This window comes from Petromyzon marinus, unplaced genomic scaffold (assembly GCF_048934315.1).
Source record: "Petromyzon marinus isolate PM22_M1 ecotype Great Lakes invasive population unplaced genomic scaffold, UKy_Petmar_22M1.pri1.0 PM_Scaffold_118, whole genome shotgun sequence".
Taxonomy (NCBI): Eukaryota; Metazoa; Chordata; class Hyperoartia; order Petromyzontiformes; family Petromyzontidae; genus Petromyzon; species Petromyzon marinus.
The window spans coordinates 64,108-85,183 of NW_027423078.1; the positions used below are offsets into that span (position 1 = coordinate 64,108).

Below are 21,076 nucleotides of genomic sequence, written 5' to 3' on the forward strand. Positions count from 1 at the left end.
ACCCACCCACACGGTCACCGTGAACCCCACCCACCCACCCACCCACCCACCCCGCCCACCGTAGGTGAAGATGAGGTCCCAGGCGTGTGTGTGACGTCTCCACGTTGGAGTGTGGAGGGCCCGGTGCAGGCCGGCCGGCACCACCCACACGGTCACCGTGAACCCCACCCACCCTGAACCCCACCCACCCACCCACACGGTCACCGTGAACCCCACCCACCCACCCACCCACCCACCCCGCCCACCGTAGGTGAAGATGAGGTCCCAGGCGTGTGTGTGACGTCTCCACGTTGGAGTGTGGAGGGCCCGGTGCAGGCCGGCCGGGACCACCCACACGGTCACCGTGAACCCCACCCACCCTGAACCCCACCCACCCACCCCACCCACCCACCCACCCCACCCACCCACCCACCACACCCACCCACCCACCCCACCGCCCACCGTAGGTGAAGATGAGGTCCCAGGCGTGTGTGTGACGTCTCCACGTTGGAGTGTGGAGGGCCCGGTGCAGGCCGGCCGGGACCACCCACACGGTCACCGTGAACCCCACCCACCCTGAACCCCACCCACCCACCCACACGGTCACCGTGAACCCCACCCACCCACCCACCCCACCCACCACACCGCCACCCACCCACCCCGCCCACCGTAGGTGAAGATGAGGTCCCAGGCGTGTGTGTGACGTCTCCACGTTGGAGTGTGGAGGGCCCGGTGCAGGCCGGCCGGGACCACCAACATGGGCACCGTGGAGTGGAACATGACAGAGATGGCGTCGATGACGCGCTCGGATTCAGGGGGCACCACGGGGTGCAGCAGGCCCAGACGCTCGCCAAACAGGGCACTGCACACCGCTGTGGAGATTGGTGGGGGGGGGGGGGTTGGTGGGGGGGTGGTGTGGGTCAGTGGGTGGGTGGGTGGGGGAGTGGGATGGGTGAGTGGGTGGGTGAGTGGGTGGGTGGGTGAGTGGGTGGGTGTATAGGTGAGTGGGTGGGTGAGTGGGTGAGTGGCTGGGTGAGTGAGTGAATGGGTGGGTGTGTAGGTGAGTGAGTGGGTGGGTGAGTGGCTGGGTGGGTGAGTGGCTGGGTGAGTGAGTGGGTGGGTGTGTAGGTGAGTGGGTGAGTGGGATGGGTGAGTGAGTGGGTGGGTGTGTAGGTGAGTGAGTGGGTGGGTGGTTGAGTGGCTGGGTGAGTGGCTGGGTGGGTGAGTGGCTGGGTGAGTGAGTGGGTGGGTGTGTAAGTGAGTGAGTGGGTGGGTGAGTGAGTGAGTGGCTGGGTGGGTGAGTGGGATAGGTGTGTAGGTGAGTGGGTGAGTGGGTGGGTGAGTGGCTGGGTGAGTGAGTGGCTGGGTGGGTGAGTGGCTGGGTGGGTGAGTGGCTGGGTGAGTGAGTGGGTGGGTGTGTAGGTGAGCGAGTGGGTGGGTGAGTGGGTGAGTGGCTGGGTGGGTGAGTGGGATGGGTGTGTAGGTGTGTAGGTGAGTGGCTGGGTGAGTGGCTGGGTGAGTGAGTGGCTGGGTGGGTGAGTGGCTGGGTGAGTGAGTGGGTGGGTGTGTAGGTGAGTGAGTGGGTGGGTGAGTGGGTGAGTGGCTGGGTGAGTGGCTGGGTGGGTGAGTGGCTGGGTGGGTGAGTTGGTGGGTGTCCGGCAAAACAACCCCCTACCTCCTCGCGGCGCCGGACGGGCAACTCTGTCGTGGACAGTGCTGTGAGGCGAGGTCCAATTTTTGATTGGCTCCTCCCCTCATGGCATATGTGTCCACCACAGGGGCTAAAAGGGGGCTCTGGACGGGTGCGAGGTGCTGGTAACCCCTCCACCTTCAATTAATTACCACTAAACCACGAGTTAAACTGAAATATGTAACTAATAAGCTTGTGCCGGAGGCCCCGGGGGGCCAGGCGTCTATGACGTCTCCTGGCCAAACCCCAATTGGCGGAGCCAGGAGATTGAATATCTACCCTCGGGGCTCCTCCAGAAACAACAAAAAGCCACTACGGGTGGCCACATGGAATGTTCGAACGCTCACAGCGGAGGAGAGGCTGCCACTCCTCTGTCGGGAGATGGACCGGTACCGCCTGGATCTATGTGGCATTCAGGAGGTCCGGTGGACCGGCTCTGGCTCCTGCCACCATGAGGGGTGGACAGTCCTCTACTCGGGGCAGCAGACTGCCAAACAACAGGGTGTGGCTATTCTTTTGAACAAAAGAATGAAGGGGGCGTGGGAGCGTGGCGGTGAGGTGTGGGAAGCTGTAAGCCCTAGGCAACTTTGGGCTCGCCTTCCCATCAACCGGAGGCGAGGAATGGTGGTCGTGGTTACTTATGCCCCCACCAAAGATGAACATCTGCGGAGGGATGCAGGCAAAGCCGATGAGTCAGATGCCTTCTAAGACCTCCTGTCACAGGTGCTGGCTAAAGTGACCCCTCGGGATAGAGTCATCATGTTGGGTGACTTCAATGCCCGATTTGGTCATGATACTGGCACCTGGTCTGGAGTGATTGGAGGGCATGGGCCAGATCAGCTCAATAACAACGGTAGGAGGCTGCTAGATTTTTGTGCAGCCCATGGGCTTGTAATTACCAACACGCTGTTCCGGCATCGGCGCATCCACACAACATCATGGTTACATGCCGGGTCCAAGCAAGAACATCTGCTGGGCTACATAGTGACGGACCAGCGGATGCGAGCCCATGTCCTTGACACCAGGACCTACCGTGGAGCTGATCTGCCCTCTGACCATCGAATAGTCATCTGTAAGATGCGCCTGCCATTCTTCCACTCCGGTGGTGGGTGTACACCCAGGACCCCATTCCAACCTAAAGTGGCCTGGTCTCAGTTATCTGATGAAAGTTGCAAGCGAGAATTTCATCATCGCTTGCGGCTGGGATTGGCATCGTCCCCGACTCCTCCTGATGTCGAGGGTAAATGGGCGAGGTTTAGGACTGTGACTCATGCAGCTGCAATGGCTGCTTTGGGTACGTGGTCCAGACCTCCCCAGAGACCCTGGCTGACAGAGAAGGTGTTCAGGATGGTTGAGAAAAAGCGACAGGCCCACTGTCATCGGTTACAGAATCCCACGTCAGAGAATGAGGAGGCTTACCGCAGCCTTCGCTCGGAGGTTCGGAGAGCCGTGAGGCGCTGCAAGGATGGGTGGTGGTCGCGGGTTGCTGAGGAGATGGAGTCTGCCTCAGTGGCCCGTGATCACATAACTCCATCAAAAAAGTAACCTGCAGCGCCACACCTATTACCATCATTAGGGGAAAAAACGGTGATCCAATCTCCGACCCCCAGGAACAGGTTTGCAGATTTGCTGAGCATTTCTGTGAGGTCCTGGGGGAGGGAAAATCCCTCAGCCAGGAAAACATCGTGGCACAAAGTGAGGATGACCCAGCTGAGGCTGCGGTGCCTCAAATATTGGATGAAGTCACCCCCTGTGAGTGGCTGGCTGAGGGGCCATCTGTTGAGGAAGTACTGAAGGCAATCCGGAGTCTGAGACCAGGAAAGGCAGCGGGCAGAGATGATCTCCCAAGCGAAATGCTGAGGGAGGGTGGCGTTTGTGCACAGACTGCCCTATATGACATCATAACAACGGTCTGGACCACTGGACGGGTTCCGCAGGATTGGAGGGATGCCCTGGTGGGGGCATCTCACTCCTCAGTGTGCCGGAAAAGGTCCTGGCAAGGATTATTCAGCATCGCCTTGCCAGGCACGCTGAGGAGAGGCTTGCGGAGCCCCAATGCGGTTTCAGGAAAGGGCGGTCCTGCACAGATGCCATATTTTCTGTCCGTCTGTTACAGCAGAGGTGTAGGGAATTTCAACAAGACCTACATCTCTGCTTTATTGACCTGGTCAAGGCCTATGATACCATCAGTAGGCCTGGGCTCTAGGTTGTTCTTCGTGCTTTTGGAGTCCCTGACCCTCTGCTCACGATCATTAAGGATCTTCATGATGGTGAGCGGGCCCGGGTAAAACTACGTGGCCGGGAGTCAGAGCCATTCCCTGTACACCTTGGGGTGCGACAGGGATGTCCTCTGGCTCCCACATTATTTAACATCTATTTTGACCACGTAGTTCGTGAAGCCTTCAATAGCTGTACCGGGGGAATCTCCATATGGTACAGATATAATGGGAGGCTGATCGATGCCCGAGTGTGGTCAAGGGATGGGTCCCTATTGCTCAACCACGTTATGTATGCTGATGATTTGGTAATAGCTGCTCATTCAGAGGAGGGGTTGGAGACGCTGCTGCTGAGACTGGAGCGTGCCACTAAGAGGTGGGGCCTTACCATCAGCCCCGCCAAAACTAAGCACCTGCCTGGGTATTTTGTACCATCGGACACTCCACCCCCACAACTCCCAATCGGTGATGGGGCAGTTGTGGAGAGAGTGGAGAGTTTCCCATACCTGAGCAGTGTGCTTATGACTGGCTCCAGTTTAACAGCAGAGGTCTCACTCTGAATCAGTCGAGCGGCAATATCTTTTCATTGGTTGCGTCACGCTGTGTGGAAGCTACCTGGTCTGTCGCTCCGCACTAAGCTTCAGGTCTTCTCGGCCACGGTCATTCCCTCCCTTCTCTACGCTTGCAAAACGTGGACCCCACTAATGGAACATCTTCGCCGGTTAGAAACATTTAGGCTAGCCTGCCTATGATCCATCCTGGGTTTACCCAGACTGGATTGTGTGAGGAGCTCACAAATCCTTGAAAGATCTGGGCAAGGTCCCATCGGTGAGCTCCTTCGGCGGGGAAGGCTGCGATGGCTGGGTCATGTAGCCCGCATGCCCAGCCTCCGCATGCCGAAACAGCTTTTGTTCGGCCGGATTGAGGGGGCTAAGCGGGCGCGGTACGGGCTAAAGAGATGGAGTGATGTGGTACAGGAGGACGTGGAGCTGAGTGGACTTGCCGATGACTGGTACCAGCGGTGTCAAGATCGGCCTCTGTGGAGGAGGCTCGTGAAGGATGCTACTGGGCAGTTGGAGGTAGTCGCCCTCCAACAACAACGGAGGGCGGAGGAGCGACGCTCAGAACAACGAGCGGAGCGCCGGGTGGCTAAAGCACAGCAGGTTGGCACAGTAGGGGGCACAGGTGGTGCATCAGCCAGTCATCTCAGCCAGTCGACCAGTGGCACCTGGGTCTGCCCCGTGATCTCCTGCCAGCGGGCGTTCGACACTTCACGTGGCCTCAGGGTGCACATAGCCTGGCACAAGCGTCGTGGTGACGTCACCGCCACTTAGTGGGGAATGGCGGTTGTTGTTGTTGTGTAGGTGAGTGAGTGGGTGGGTGTGTAGGTGAGTGGGTGTGTGGGTGAGTGGGCGAGTGGCTGGGTGTGTAGGTGAGTGGGTGAGTGGCTGGTTGGGTGAGTGGGATGGGTGTGTAGGTGAGTGGGTGAGTGCGTGAGTGGGTGGGTGAGTGGCTGGGTGGGACATTGGATGGGTGAGTGAGTGAGTGGCTGGGTGGGTGAGTGGCTGGGTGGCTGGGTGGCTGGATGGGTGGGTGAGTGAGTGAGTGAGTGGGTGGGTGAGTGAGTGGGTGAGGGTGTGGGTGAGTGGGTGAGTGAGTGAGTGAGTGGGTGGGTGGGTAGGGGAGTGAGTGGGTGAGTGGGTGAGTGGATGGGTGTGTGGGTGAGTGGGTGGATGGGTGAGTGGGTGGGTGAGTGGGTGAGTGAGTAGGTGAGTGGGTGGGGGAGTGAGTGGGTGAGTGGGTGGGTGAGTGAGTGAGTGAGTGATTGAGTGAGTGGGGGAGTGGGTGAGTGGGTGAGTGTGTGTGGGTGAGTAGGTGAGTGAGTGAGTGAGTGGGTGAGTGGGTGAGTGAGTGAGTGAGTGGGTGAGTGGGTGAGTGAGTGAGTGAGTGGGTGGGTGAGTGGGTGAGTGAGTGGGTGGGTGGGTGAGTGAGTGAGTGAGCGAGCGAGTGGGTGGGTGAGTGAGTGAGCGAGCGAGTGAGTGGGTGAGTGAGTGAGTGGGTGAGCGAATGGGTGACTGGCTGGGTGGGTGAACCGCACCCACCCACACGGGCATCGTGAACCCCACCCACCCACCACACCACACCACACCACACCCACCCACCACACCACACCACCACACCCCCAACCCCCCACGTACACTCCAGAGCGAACTTGAACAGCTCGTTGTCCAGGCGGGCCACGTGGCCCGTGCCACCGCCACCACCGCCTCGGGCGCTGAGGCTGAGCATGCCGAGCCTCTGGGCGAAGTCGTGGCTCACAGCGGCCAGCACCGCCGCCTGGCGCGACACGGCGGACGGGGACAGCAGCTCGCGATTCAGAGAGGATCGCCGGGACCACCACTCGTCACCACTCCTGGGGTGGGGTGGGGAGTGATAGCTCACTCACTCATTCACCTACACACTCACCCACACACTCACTCACTCACCTACACACTCACTCACTCACCTACACACTCACCTACACACTCACCTACACACTCACCGGGACCACCACTCGTCACCACTCCTGGGGTGGGGTGAGGAGTGATAGCTCACTCACCTACACACTCACCCACCCACTCACTCACCTACACACTCACCTACACACTCACTCACTCACCTACACACTCACCTACACACTCACCTACACACTCACCGGGACCACCACTCGTCACCACTCCTGGGGGCGGGTGGGGAGTGATAGCTCACTCACTCATTCACCTACACACTCACCCACTCACTCACTCATTCACCTACACACTCACTCACTCACCTACTCACTCACCGGGACCACCACTCGTCACCACTCCTGGGGGGTGGGGTGAGGGGGTGATAGCTCACTCACCTACACACTCACCTACACACTCACCTACACACTCACCTACACACTCACCTACACACTCACCCACTCACTCACCTACACACTCACCTACACACTCACCTACACACTCACCTACACACTCACCTACACACTCACCTACACACTCACCCACTCACTCACCTACACACTCACCTACACACTCACCTACACACTCACCTACACGCTCACCTACACGCTCACCTACACACTCACCTACACGCTCACCTACACGCTCACCTACACGCTCACCTACACACTCACCTACACACTCACCTACACGCTCACCTACACGCTCACCTACACGCTCACCTACACGCTCACCTACACGCTCACCCACTCGCTCACCTACACACTCACCTACACACTCACCTACACACTCACCTACACACTCACCCACTCGCTCACCTACACACTCACCTACTCACTCACCGGGACCACCACTCGTCACCACTCCTGGGGGGGGCGGGGTGGGGTGGGGGGGGGGGTGATAGCTCACTCACCTACACACTCACTCATTCACCTACACACTCACTCACCCACTCATTCACCTACACACTCACCCACTCACCTACACACTCACTCACTCACCTACACACTCACTCACCTACACACTCACTCACTCACCTACACACTCACTCACTCACCTACACACTCACTCACTCACCTACACACTCACTCACTCACCTACACACTCACTCACTCACCTACACACTCACTCATTCACCTACACACTCACTCACTCACCTACACACTCACTCACTCACCTACACACTCACCCACTCACCTACACACTCACCTACACACTCACCCACTCACCGGGACCACCACTCGTCACCACTCCTGGGGGCGGGATGGGGTGGGGAGTGATAGCTCACTCACCTACACACTCACCTACACACTCACTCACCTACACACTCACCCACTCATTCACCTACACACTCACCTACTCACTCACCCACTCACTCACCCACTCATTCACCTACTCACTCACCTACACACTCACCTACTCACTCACCCACTCACTCACCCACTCATTCACCTACACACTCACCTACACACTCACCGGGACCACCACTCGTCACCACTCCTGGGGGGGGCGGGGTGGGGAGTGATAGCTCATTCACCTACACACTCACCCACTCGCTCACCTACACACTCACCTACTCACCTACACACTCACCTACACACTCACCCACTCATTCACCTACACACTCACCTACACACTCACTCATTCACCTACACACTCACTCACTCACCTACACACTCACCCACTCACTCACCGGTACCACCACTCGTCACCACTCCTGGGGGCGGGGTGGGGTGGGGAGTGATAGCTCACTCACCTACACACTCACCTACACACTCACCTACACACTCACCTACACACTCACCTACACACTCACCCACACACTCACCTACACACTCACTCACTCATTCACTCACCCACTCACCGGGACCACCACTCGTCACCACTCCTGGGGGGGGCGGGGGGTGGGTGATAGCTCACTCACCTACACACTCACCTACACACTCACCTACACACTCACTCACTCATTCACCTACACACTCACCTACACACTCACCCACTTATCCACCTACTCACTCACCCACTCACTCACCTACACACTCACCTACACACTCACCCACTCACCTACACACTCACCCACTCGCTCACCCACTCGCTCACCCACTCGCTCACCCACTCGCTCACCTACACACTCACCCACTCATTCACCTACTCACTCACTCACCCACTCGCTCACCCACTCGCTCACCTACACACTCACCCACTCACCTACACACTCACTCATTCACCTACACACTCACCCACTCGCTCACCTACTCACTCACTCATTCACCTACTCACTCGCTCACCCACTCACTCACTCATTCACCTACTCACTCACTCGCTCACCTACTCACTCACCCACTCACTCACTCATTCACCTACTCACTCACCCACTCGCTCACCTACTCACTCACCCACTCACTCACTCATTCACCTACTCACTCACTCACTCACCTACTCACCCACTCATTCACCCACTCACTCACTCATTCACCTACTCGCTCACCTACACACTCACCCACTCGCTCACTCACCCACTCACTCACTCACCCACTCACTCACTCACACACCCACTCACACACTCACCCACTCACTCACTCACCCACTCACCCACTCACTCACCCACTCATTCACCTACTCACTCACTCACCCGCTCACTCACCCACTCACTCACTCACCGCGAGCGAGTGAGTGAGTGGGTGAGTGAGTGAGTGGGTGATCGATTGGGTGAGTGAGTGGGTGAGTGAGTGGGTGAGTGGGTGAGTGAGTGGGTGAGCGATTGGGTGAGTGAGTGAGTGGGTAAGTGAGTGGGTGAGTGGGTGAGTGAGTGGGTGAGTGGGTGGGTGAGTGGGTAAGTGAGTGAGTGAGCGGGTGGGTGAGCGGGTGGGTGAGTGGGTGAGTGAGTGGGTGAGCGGGTGGGTGAGTGGGTGAGTGAGTGGGTGAGTGAGTGGGTGAATGAGCGAGTGGGTCAGCGAGTGGGTGGGTGAGTGAGTGAGCGAGTGGGTGAGTGAGCGAGCGAGTGGGTTAGTGGGTGAGTGGGTGAGCGAGTGGGTGAGAGAGTGAGTGGGTGAGTGAGTGAGTGGGTGATCGATTGGGTGAGTGAGTGGGTGAGTGAGTGGGTGAGTGGGTGAGTGAGTGGGTGAGCGATTGGGTGAGTGAGTGAGTGGGTAAGTGAGTGGGTGAGTGGGTGAGTGAGTGGGTGAGTGGGTGGGTGAGTGGGTAAGTGAGTGAGTGAGCGGGTGGGTGAGCGGGTGGGTGAGTGGGTGAGTGAGTGGGTGAGCGGGTGGGTGAGTGGGTCAGTGAGTGGGTGAGTGAGTGGGTGAATGAGCGAGTGGGTCAGCGAGTGGGTGGGTGAGTGAGTGAGCGAGTGGGTGAGTGAGCGAGCGAGTGGGTTAGTGGGTGAGTGGGTGAGCGAGTGGGTGAGAGAGTGAGTGGGTGAGTGAGTGAGTGGGTGATCGATTGGGTGAGTGAGTGGGTGAGTGAGTGGGTGAGTGGGTGAGTGAGTGGGTAAGCGATTGGGTGAGTGAGTGAGTGGGTAAGTGAGTGGGTGAGTGGGTGAGTGAGTGGGTGAGTGGGTGGGTGAGTGGGTAAGTGAGTGAGTGAGCGGGTGGGTGAGCGGGTGGGTGAGTGGGTGAGTGAGTGGGTGAGCGGGTGGGTGAGTGGGTGAGTGAGTGGGTGAGTGAGTGGGTGAATGAGCGAGTGGGTCAGCGAGTGGGTGGGTGAGTGAGTGAGCGAGTGGGTGAGTGAGCGAGCGAGTGGGTTAGTGGGTGAGTGGGTGAGCGAGTGGGTGAGAGAGTGAGTGGGTGGATGAGTGAGTGGGTGAGTGTGTGAGCGAGTGAGTGAGCGAGTGAGTGAGTAGGTGAGCGAGTGAGTGGGTGAGCGAGTGAGTGAGTGAGTGGGTGAGTGAGCGAGTGAGTGAGTAGGTGAGCGAGTGAGTGAGCGAGTGAGTGAGTGAGTGAGCGAGTGAGTGAGTAGGTGAGCGAGTGAGTGGGTGAGTGAGTGAGTGAGTAGGTGAGTGAGTGAGCGAGTGAGTGAGCGAGTGAGTGAGTAGTTGAGCGAGTGAGTGGGTGAGTGAGTGAGTAGGTGAGTGATTGAGTGAGTGAGTAGGTGAGTGAGTGAGTAAGTGTGTGAGAGAGTGAGTGAGTGAGTGAGCGAGCGAGCGAGTAGTTGAGCGAGTGAGTGGGTGAGTGAGTGAGTAGGTGAGTGACTGAGTGAGTGAGTAGGTGAGTGAGTGAGTGAGTGTGTGAGAGAGTGAGTGAGTGAGCGAGTGAGTGAGTGAGTAGTTGAGCGAGTGAGTGAGTGAGTAGGTGAGTGACTGAGTGAGTGAGTAGGTGAGTGAGTGAGTGAGTGTGTGAGAGGGTAAGCGAGTGAGTGAGCGAGTGAGTGAGTAGTTGAGCGAGTGAGTGGGTGAGTGAGTGAGTGAGTGACTGAGTGAGTGAGTAGGTGAGTGAGTGAGTGAGTGTGTGAGAGAGTGAGTGAGTGAGTGAGCGAGTGAGTGAGTAGTTGAGCGAGTGAGTGGGTGAGTGAGTGAGTAGGTGAGTGACTGAGTGAGTGAGTAGGTGAGTGAGTGAGTGTGTGAGAGAGTGAGTGAGTGAGTGAGCGAGTGAGTGAGTAGTTGAGCGAGTGAGTGGGTGAGTGAGTGAGTAGGTGAGTGACTGAGTGAGTGAGTAGGTGAGTGAGTGAGTGAGTAAGCAAGCGAGCGAGTGAGTGAGTGAGTGAGCGAGTGAGTGAGTGAGTAGTTGAGCGAGTGAGTGGGTGAGTGAGTGAGTGAGTAGGTGAGTGAGTGAGTAGGTGAGTGAGTGAGTGTGTGAGAGAGTGAGTGAGTGAGTGAGCGAGTGAGTGAGTAGTTGAGCGAGTGAGTGGGTGAGTGAGTGAGTAGGTGAGTGACTGAGTGAGTGAGTAGGTGAGTGAGTGAGTGAGTGTGTGAGAGAGTGAGTGAGTGAGTGAGCGAGTGAGTGAGTAGTTGAGCGAGTGAGTGGGTGAGTGAGTGAGTAGGTGAGTGAGTGACTGAGCGAGTGTGTGAGCGAGTGAGTAGGTGAGTGAGTGAGCGAGTGGGCGAGTGAGTGAGCGAGTGAGCGAGTGAGTAGGTGAGTGACTGAGTGAGTGAGTAGGTGAGTGAGTGAGTGAGTGTGTGAGAGAGTAAGCGAGTGAGTGAGCGAGTGAGTGAGTAGTTGAGCGAGTGAGTGGGTGAGTGAGTGAGTGAGTAGGTGAGTGACTGAGTGAGTGAGTAGGTGAGTGAGTGAGTGAGTGTGTGAGAGAGTGAGTGAGTGAGTGAGCGAGTGAGTGAGTAGTTGAGCGAGTGAGTGGGTGAGTGAGTGAGTAGGTGAGTGACTGAGTGAGTGAGTAGGTGAGTGAGTGAGTGTGTGAGAGAGTGAGTGAGTGAGTGAGCGAGTGAGTGAGTAGTTGAGCGAGTGAGTGGGTGAGTGAGTGAGTAGGTGAGTGACTGAGTGAGTGAGTAGGTGAGTGAGTGAGTGAGCGAGCGAGCGAGTGAGTGAGTGTGCGAGTGAGTGAGTAGTTGAGCGAGTGAGTGGGTGAGTGAGTGAGTAGGTGAGTGACTGAGTGAGTGAGTGAGTGTGTGAGAGAGTGAGTGAGTGAGTGAGCGAGTGAGTGAGTAGTTGAGCGAGTGAGTGGGTGAGTGAGTGAGTAGGTGAGTGACTGAGTGAGTGAGTAGGTGAGTGAGTGAGTGAGTGTGTGAGAGGGTGAGTGAGTGAGTGAGCGAGTGAGTGAGTAGTTGAGCGAGTGAGTGAGTGAGTAGGTGAGTGACTGAGTGAGTGAGTAGGTGAGTGAGTGTGTGAGAGAGTGAGTGAGTGAGTGAGCGAGTGAGTGAGTAGTTGAGCGAGTGAGTGGGTGAGTGAGTGAGTGAGTAGGTGAGTGACTGAGTGAGTGAGTAGGTGAGTGAGTGAGTGAGCGAGCGAGCGAGTGAGTGAGTGTGCGAGTGAGTGAGTAGTTGAGCGAGTGAGTGGGTGAGTGAGTGAGTAGGTGAGTGACTGAGTGAGTGAGTGAGTGTGTGAGAGAGTGAGTGAGTGAGTGAGCGAGTGAGTGAGTAGTTGAGCGAGTGAGTGGGTGAGTGAGTGAGTAGGTGAGTGACTGAGTGAGTGAGTAGGTGAGTGAGTGAGTGAGTGTGTGAGAGGGTGAGTGAGTGAGTGAGCGAGTGAGTGAGTAGTTGAGCGAGTGAGTGAGTGAGTAGGTGAGTGACTGAGTGAGTGAGTAGGTGAGTGAGTGTGTGAGAGAGTGAGTGAGTGAGTGAGCGAGTGAGTGAGTAGTTGAGCGAGTGAGTGGGTGAGTGAGTGAGTGAGTAGGTGAGTGACTGAGTGAGTGAGTAGGTGAGTGAGTGAGTGTGTGAGAGAGTAAGCGAGTGAGTGAGCGAGTGAGTGAGTAGTTGAGCGAGTGAGTGGGTGAGTGAGTGAGTGAGTGACTGAGTGAGTGAGTAGGTGAGTGAGTGAGTGAGTGTGTGAGAGAGTGAGTGAGTGAGTGAGCGAGTGAGTGAGTAGTTGAGCGAGTGAGTGGGTGAGTGAGTGAGTAGGTGAGTGACTGAGTGAGTGAGTAGGTGAGTGAGTGAGTGTGTGAGAGAGTGAGTGAGTGAGTGAGCGAGTGAGTGAGTGAGTGGGTGAGTGAGTGAGTAGGTGAGTGACTGAGTGAGTGAGTAGGTGAGTGAGTGAGTGAGTGTGTGAGAGAGTGAGTGAGTGAGTGAGCGAGTGAGTGAGTAGTTGAGCGAGTGAGTGGGTGAGTGAGTGAGTAGGTGAGTGACTGAGTGAGTGAGTAGGTGAGTGAGTGAGTGAGTGTGTGAGAGAGTGAGTGAGTGAGTGAGCGAGTGAGTGAGTAGTTGAGCGAGTGAGTGGGTGAGTGAGTGAGTAGGTGAGTGAGTGACTGAGCGAGTGTGTGAGCGAGTGAGTAGGTGAGTGAGTGAGCGAGTGGGCGAGTGAGTGAGCGAGTGAGTGAGTGAGTGGGTGAGTGAGTGAGTAGGTGAGTGACTGAGTGAGTGAGTAGGTGAGTGAGTGAGTGTGTGAGAGAGTGAGTGAGTGAGCGAGTGAGTGAGTAGTTGAGCGAGTGAGTGGGTGAGTGAGTGAGTAGGTGAGTGACTGAGTGAGTGAGTAGGTGAGTGAGTGAGTGAGTGTGTGAGAGAGTAAGCGAGTGAGTGAGCGAGTGAGTGAGTAGTTGAGCGAGTGAGTGGGTGAGTGAGTGAGTGAGTAGGTGAGTGACTGAGTGAGTGAGTAGGTGAGTGAGTGAGTGAGTGTGTGAGAGAGTGAGTGAGTGAGTGAGCGAGTGAGTGAGTAGTTGAGCGAGTGAGTGGGTGAGTGAGTGAGTAGGTGAGTGACTGAGTGAGTGAGTAGGTGAGTGAGTGAGTGTGTGAGAGAGTGAGTGAGTGAGCGAGTGAGTGAGTAGTTGAGCGAGTGAGTGGGTGAGTGAGTGAGTAGGTGAGTGACTGAGTGAGTGAGTAGGTGAGTGAGTGAGTGAGTAAGCGAGCGAGCGAGTGAGTGTGCGAGTGAGTGAGTAGTTGAGCGAGTGAGTAGTTGAGCGAGTGAGTGGGTGAGTGAGTGAGTGAGTAGGTGAGTGACTGAGTGAGTGAGTAGGTGAGTGAGTGAGTGTGTGAGAGAGTGAGCGAGTGAGTGAGCGAGTGAGTGAGTAGTTGAGCGAGTGAGTGGGTGAGTGAGTGAGTAGGTGAGTAGGTGAGTGAGTGAGTGAGTGTGTGAGAGAGTGAGTGAGTGAGTGAGCGAGTGAGTGAGTAGTTGAGCGAGTGAGTGAGTGAGTGAGTGTGTGAGAGAGTGAGTGAGTGAGTGAGCGAGTGAGTGAGTAGTTGAGCGAGTGAGTGGGTGAGTGAGTGAGTAGGTGAGTGGCTGAGTGAGTGAGTAGGTGAGTGAGTGAGTGAGTGTGTGAGAGAGTGAGTGAGTGAGCGAGTGAGTGAGTAGTTGAGTGAGTGAGTGGGTGAGTGAGTGAGTAGGTGAGTGACTGAGCGAGTGAGTAGGTGAGCGAGTGAGTGTGTGAGAGAGTGAGTGAGTGAGTAGTTGAGCGAGTGGGTGAGTGAGTGAGTAGGTGAGTGACTGAGTGAGTGAGTAGGTGAGTGAGTGAGTGAGTGTGTGAGTGAGTGAGTGAGCGAGTGAGTGAGTAATTGAGCGAGTGAGTGGGTGAGTGAGTGAGTAGGTGAGTGACTGAGTGAGTAGGTGAGTGTGTGAGAGAGTGAGTGAGCGAGTGAGTGAGTAAGCGAGCGAGTGAGTGAGCGAGTAGGTGAGCGAGTGAGCGAGTGAGTGAGTGAGCGAGTGAGTGCGTGAGTGAGTAAGCAAGTGAGTGGGTGAGTGAGCGAGTGAGTGAGTGAGCGAGTGACTGAGTAGGTGAGCGAGTGAGTGAGCGAGTGAGTGAGTGAGTAAGCGAGTGAGTGAGCGAGTGAGCGAGTGTGTGAGCGAGCGAGTGAGTGAGTGACTGAGTGAGTAAGCGAGTGAGTGAGCGAGTGAGTGAGTGAGTGAGCGAGTGGGTGAGTAGGTGAGTGAGCGAGTGAGCGAGTGAGTGAGCGAGCGAGTAAGCAAGTGACTGAGTGGGTGAGTAGGTGAGCGAGTGAGTGAGTAGGTGAGCGAGTGAGTGAGTGAGTGAGCGAGTGGGTGAGTAGGTGAGTGAGCGAGTGAGCGAGTGAGTGAGCGAGCGAGTAAGCAAGTGACTGAGTGGGTGAGTGAGTGACTGAGTGGGTGAGTGAATGAGTGAGCGAGTGTGTGAGCGAGTGAGCGAGTGAGTGAGCGAGCGAGTGAGCGAGTGAGTAGGTGAGCGAGTGAGTGAGTAAGTGAGTGAGTGAGTAAGCGAGTGAGTAAGCGAGCGAGCGAGTGAGTGAGCGAGCGAGTGAGCGAGTCCCTCCCTCACCCCCCTACCCCCCACTCACTGCAGCAGGACTCCCAAGCTCCGTCTGCGGTGTTTACGGTACTCCATCCAAGAGTCCACCAGCTGGCGTTCTGGACGTGTGAGTGAGTGAGTGAGTAGGTGAGTGACTGAGTGAGCGAGTGAGTGAGTGGGCGAGTGAGTAAGTGAGTGAGTGAGCGAGCGAGTGAGTGAGCGAGCGAGTGAGCGAGTCCCTCCCTCACCCCCCCTACCCCCCACTCACTGCAGCAGGACTCCCAAGCTCCGTCTGCGGTGTTTACGGTACTCCATCCAAGAGTCCACCAGCTGGCGTTCTGGACGTGTGAGTGAGTGAGTGAGTAGGTGAGTGACTGAGTGAGCGAGTGAGTGAGCGGGCGAGCGAGTGAGTGAGCGAGCGAGTGAGCGAGTCCCTCCCTCACCCCCCCTACCCCACTCACTGCAGCAGGACTCCCAAGCTCCGTCTGCGGTGTTTACGGTACTCCATCCAAGAGTCCACCAGCTGGCGTTCTGGACGTGTGAGTGAGTGAGTGAGTAGGTGAGTGACTGAGTGAGCGAGTGAGTGAGCGGGCGAGCGAGTGAGTGAGCGAGCGAGTGAGCGAGTCCCTCCCTCACCCCCCCTACCCCACTCACTGCAGCAGGACTCCCAAGCTCCGTCTGCGGTGTTTACGGTACTCCATCCAAGAGTCCACCAGCTGGCGTTCTGGACGTGCACCCTCCACCCCAAACACATGAGCAGCGTCGCTGGGGAGGAGGACGTTCACGGACTCCAGGGAGCCCAGCTTTTGTCTGTGGTGGCGGGCAGGGGACAGGCAGGCGAGCGGGCAGCAACAAACAGCACCAAGTTGATACTGAGCAGGCAGGCGCACACTGCTACACACACACACACACGCACTAACACGCACACACACGCACTAACACACACACACTAACACACTAACACACACACACTAACACACTAACACACACACACGCACTAACACACACACAGTACCACGCACACACACTAACACACACACACTAACACACACTATCACACACACACACACACTAACACACACTAACACACACACACACGCACACACACTAACACACACACGCACTACCACACACACACGGCTACACACACACACACGCGCACACGCACTAACACACACACACACGCACTACCACACACACACACACTACCACACACACACTACCACACACACACACTAAACACACACACTACCACACACACACACTACCACACACACACACTACCACACACACTACCACACACACACACACTACCACACACACACACACTATCACACACACACACACTACCACACACACTACCACACACACTCACACTACCACACACACACACACACTACCACACACACACACACTAACACACATACACACACTACCACACACACACACTACCACACACACACACTACCACACACACACACACACTACAACACACACTAACACACACACACACACTACCACACACACACACTACCACACACACACACACACTACCACACACACACACACACTATCACACACACACTACCACACACACTACCACACACACACTACCACACACACACACACTACCACACACACACACTACCACACACACACGCACTACCACACACACACACTACCACACACACTACAACACACACTAACACACACACACACACACTAACACACACACACAGACTACCACACACACACACTACCACACACACACTACCACACACACACACTAACACACACACACACACACTACCACACACACACACTAACACACACACACTACCACACACACACACACTACCACACACACACACTACCACACACACACACTACCACACACACACACTACCACACACACACACACTACCACACACACACACACACTACCACACACACACACTATCACACACACACACACACTATCACACACACACACTACCACACACACACACACTACCACACACACACACTACCACACACACACACACACTACCACACACACACACTACCACACACAGACAGACACACACACACACACAACAACAACAACCGCCATTCGCCACTAAGTGGCGGTGACATCACCACGACGCTTGTGCCAGGCTATGTGCACCCTGAGGCCACGTGAAGTGTCGAACGCCAATTGGGGCTTGGCCAGGAGACGTCATAGACGCCTGGCCCCCCGGGGCCTCCAGCACAAGCTTATTAGTTACATATTTCAGTTTAATTCGTGGTAATTAATTGAAGGTGGAGGGGTTACCAGCCCCTCGCACCCGTCCAGAGCCCCCGTTTAGCCCCTGTGGTGGACACAGACGCCATGAGGGGAGGAGCCAATCAAAATTGGATCTCCCCCCACAGCGCTGTCCACGACAGAGTTGCCCGTCCGGCACCGCGAGGAGGTAGGGGGTTGTTTTGCCGTACACACACACACTAAAACACACACACACACAGTACCACACACACTAACACACACTACCACACACACACACTACCACACACACACTTACACAACAACCGCCATTCGCCACTAAGTGGCGGTGATGTCACCACGACGCTTGTGCCAGGCTATGTGCACCCTGAGGCCATGTGAAGTGTCGAACGCCCGCTGGCAGGTCACGGGGCAGACCCAGGTGCCACGGGTTGACTGACTGAGATGACTGGCTGATGCACCACCTGTGCCCCCTACTGTGCCAACCTGCTGTGCTTTAGCCACCCGGCGCTCCGCTCGTTGTTCTGAGCGTCGCTCCTCCGCCCTCCGTTGTTGTTGGAGGGCGACTGCCTCCAACTGCCCAGTAGCGTCCTTCACGAGCCTCCTCCACAGAGGCCGATCTTGACACTGCCGGTACCAGTCATCGGCAAGTCCACTCAGCTCCACATCCTCCTGTACCACATCACTCCATCTCTTCTCTAGCCCGTGCCGCGCCCGTTTAGCCCCCTCGATCCTGCCGAACAAAAGCTGTTTGGGCATGCGGTGGCTGGGCATGCGGGCTACATGACCCAGCCATCGCAGCCTTGCCCGCCGGAGGAGCTTACCGATGGGACCTTGCCCAGATCTTTCAACCTCACACACACACACACACCTACCCACCCACACACCCACCCACCTGTACACCCACATACCCACCCACCCACACACCTGTACACCCACCCACACACCCACCCACACACCTGTACACCAACACACCCACACACCTGTACACCCACCCACACACCCACCCACACACCTGTACACCAACACACCCACACACCTGTACACCCACCCACACATCCACACACCCACCAACCTGTACACCCACACACCCACCAACCTGTACACCCACACACCCACCCACCTGTACACCCACCCACACATCCACACACCCACCAACCTGTACACCCACACATCCACCCACCCACACACTCACACACCCACCCACCTGTACACCCACACACCCACCCACCCACACATCCACCCACCCACACACTCACACACCCACCCACCTGTACACCCACACACCCACACACCCAGCCACACACCCACACACCTGTACACCCACACACCCACACACCCAGCCACACACCCACCCACCTGTACACCCATACACCCAGCCACACACCCAGCCACACACCCACCCACCTGTACACCCACACAGCCACCCATCTGTACACTCGTACACTCACCCAAACACACCCACACACCCACACACCCACCCGTACACCCACACACCCGTACACCTGTACACACACCCACCCACACACACACCCACACACCTATACACCCACACACACACCCCCACACACACACCCACACACCTGTACACCCACCCACCTGTACACCCACCCACCTGTACACCCACCCACCTGTACACCGGTCCATACGTGTCAAAGTCCTCTTGACTGATCTGGTGAATCCTGGGCAGGCCTCCCCGTCGCAGAACTTGGACGAGGTGAAGCCAGCCTCCTGCCGAAGGGCCCGGCATGGCCGACAGAGGCAGGGGGCCCTGGGTCAGGGGGTAGAGAGAAGGGGTAGAGGTGGGTGACAGGTGACAGTACACCAAATATTGGCGATCAACAAGCCGTTAGCAGAATACGTGGTGAGGCAAAGTGATGCCACTGGTTCTTCACGTTCTGTAGATGTAGATGCCACTGGTTCTTCACGTTCTGCAGATGCCACTGGTTCTTCACGTTCTGTAGATGCCACTGATTCTTCACTTTCTACAGATGTAGATGTCACTGGTTCTTCACGTTCTGTAGATGTAGATGCCACTGGTTTTTCACGTTCTGTAGATGTAGATGCCACTGGTTCTTCACGTTCTACAGATGTAGATGCCACTAGTTCTTCACGTTCTGTAGATGCCACTGGTTCTTCACGTTCTGTAGATGTAGATGCCACTGGTTCTTCACGTTCTACAGATGTAGATGCCACTGGTTCTTCACGTTCTGTAGATGCCACTGGTTCTTCACGTTCTGTAGATGTAGATGCCACTGGTTCTTCACGTTCTGTAGATGTAGATGCCACTGGTTCTTCACGTTCTGTAGATGTAGATGCCACTGGTTCTTCACGTTCTGCAGATGTAGATGCCACTGGTTCTTCACGTTCTGCAGATGTAGATGCCATTGGTTCTTCACGTTCTGTAGATGTCACTGGTTCTTCACGTTCTGTAGATGCCACTGATTCTTCACGTTCTGTAGATGTAGATGCCACTGGTTCTTCACGTTCTGTAGATGCCACTGGTTCTTCACGTTCTGCAGATGTAGATGCCACTGGTTCTTCACGTTCTGCAGATGTAGATGCTACTGGTTCTTCACGTTCTGCGGATGTAGATGCCACTGGTTCTTCACTTTCCGCAGATGTAGATGCCACTGGTTCTTCACGTTCTGCAGATGTAGATGCCACTGGTTCTTCACGTTCTGCAGATGTAGATGCCACTGGTTCTTCACGTTCTGCAGATGCCACTGGTTCTTCACGTTCTGTAGATGCCACTGATTCTTCACTTTCTACAGATGTAGATGTCACTGGTTCTTCACGTTCTGCAGATGTAGATGCCACTGGTTTTTCACGTTCTGTAGATGTAGATGCCATTGGTTCTTCACGTTCTGCAGATGTAGATGCCACTGGTTCTTCACGTTCTACAGATGTAGATGCCACTGGTTCTTCATGTCCTGTAGATGTAGATGTCACTGGTTCTTCACGTTCTGCAGATGTAGATGCCACTGGTTCTTCACGTTCTACAGATGTAGATGCCACTGGTTCTTCACGTTCTGTAGATGCCACTGGTTATTCACGTTCTACAGATGTAGATGCCACTGGTTCTTCACGTTCTGTAGATGCTACTGGTTCTTCACGTTCTACAGATGTAGATGCCACTGGTTCTTCACGTTCTGCAGATGTAGATGCCACTGGTTCTTCACGTTCTGCAGATGTAGATGCCACTGGTTCTTCACGTTCTGCAGATGTAGTTGCCACTGGTTCTTCACGTTCTGCAGATGTAGATGCCACTGGTTCTTCACGTCCTGCAGATGTAGATGCCACTGGTTCTTCACGTTTTGCAGATGTAGATGTCACTGGTTCTTCATGTTCTGCAGATGTAGATGCCACTGGTTCTTCACGTTCTGTAGATGCCACTGGTTCTTCACGTTCTGCAGATGTAGATGTCACTGGTTCTTCACGTTCTGCTGATGTAGATGCCGCTGGTTCTTCACGTTCTGCAGATGTAGATGCCACTGGTTCTTCACGTTCTACAGATGTAGATGCCACTGGTTCTTCACGTTCTGCAGATGTAGATGCCGCTGGTTCTTCACGTTCTGCAGATGTAGATGCCACTGGTTCTTCACGTTCTGTAGATGCCACTGGTTCTTCACGTTCTGTAGATGTA

General features: G+C 55.9%; 1 protein-coding gene across 1 annotated transcript in view; it reads right to left on the minus strand.

Annotated features, from left to right (window-relative positions):
- Nucleotides 1-21,076, minus strand: part of LOC116938440 (cholesterol side-chain cleavage enzyme, mitochondrial-like) — a 39,535-nt gene that overhangs the window by 13,499 nt on the left and 4,960 nt on the right. Inside the window, exons 3-7 of the mRNA XM_076063423.1 lie at nt 19,062-19,201; nt 15,822-15,977; nt 15,217-15,420; nt 6,084-6,298; nt 625-851 (exon numbers count right to left, since the gene is read on the minus strand). Coding sequence (XP_075919538.1) covers nt 625-851; nt 6,084-6,298; nt 15,217-15,420; nt 15,822-15,977; nt 19,062-19,201 — 942 coding nt within the window. The remainder of the gene's footprint in view (nt 1-624; nt 852-6,083; nt 6,299-15,216; nt 15,421-15,821; nt 15,978-19,061; nt 19,202-21,076) is intronic.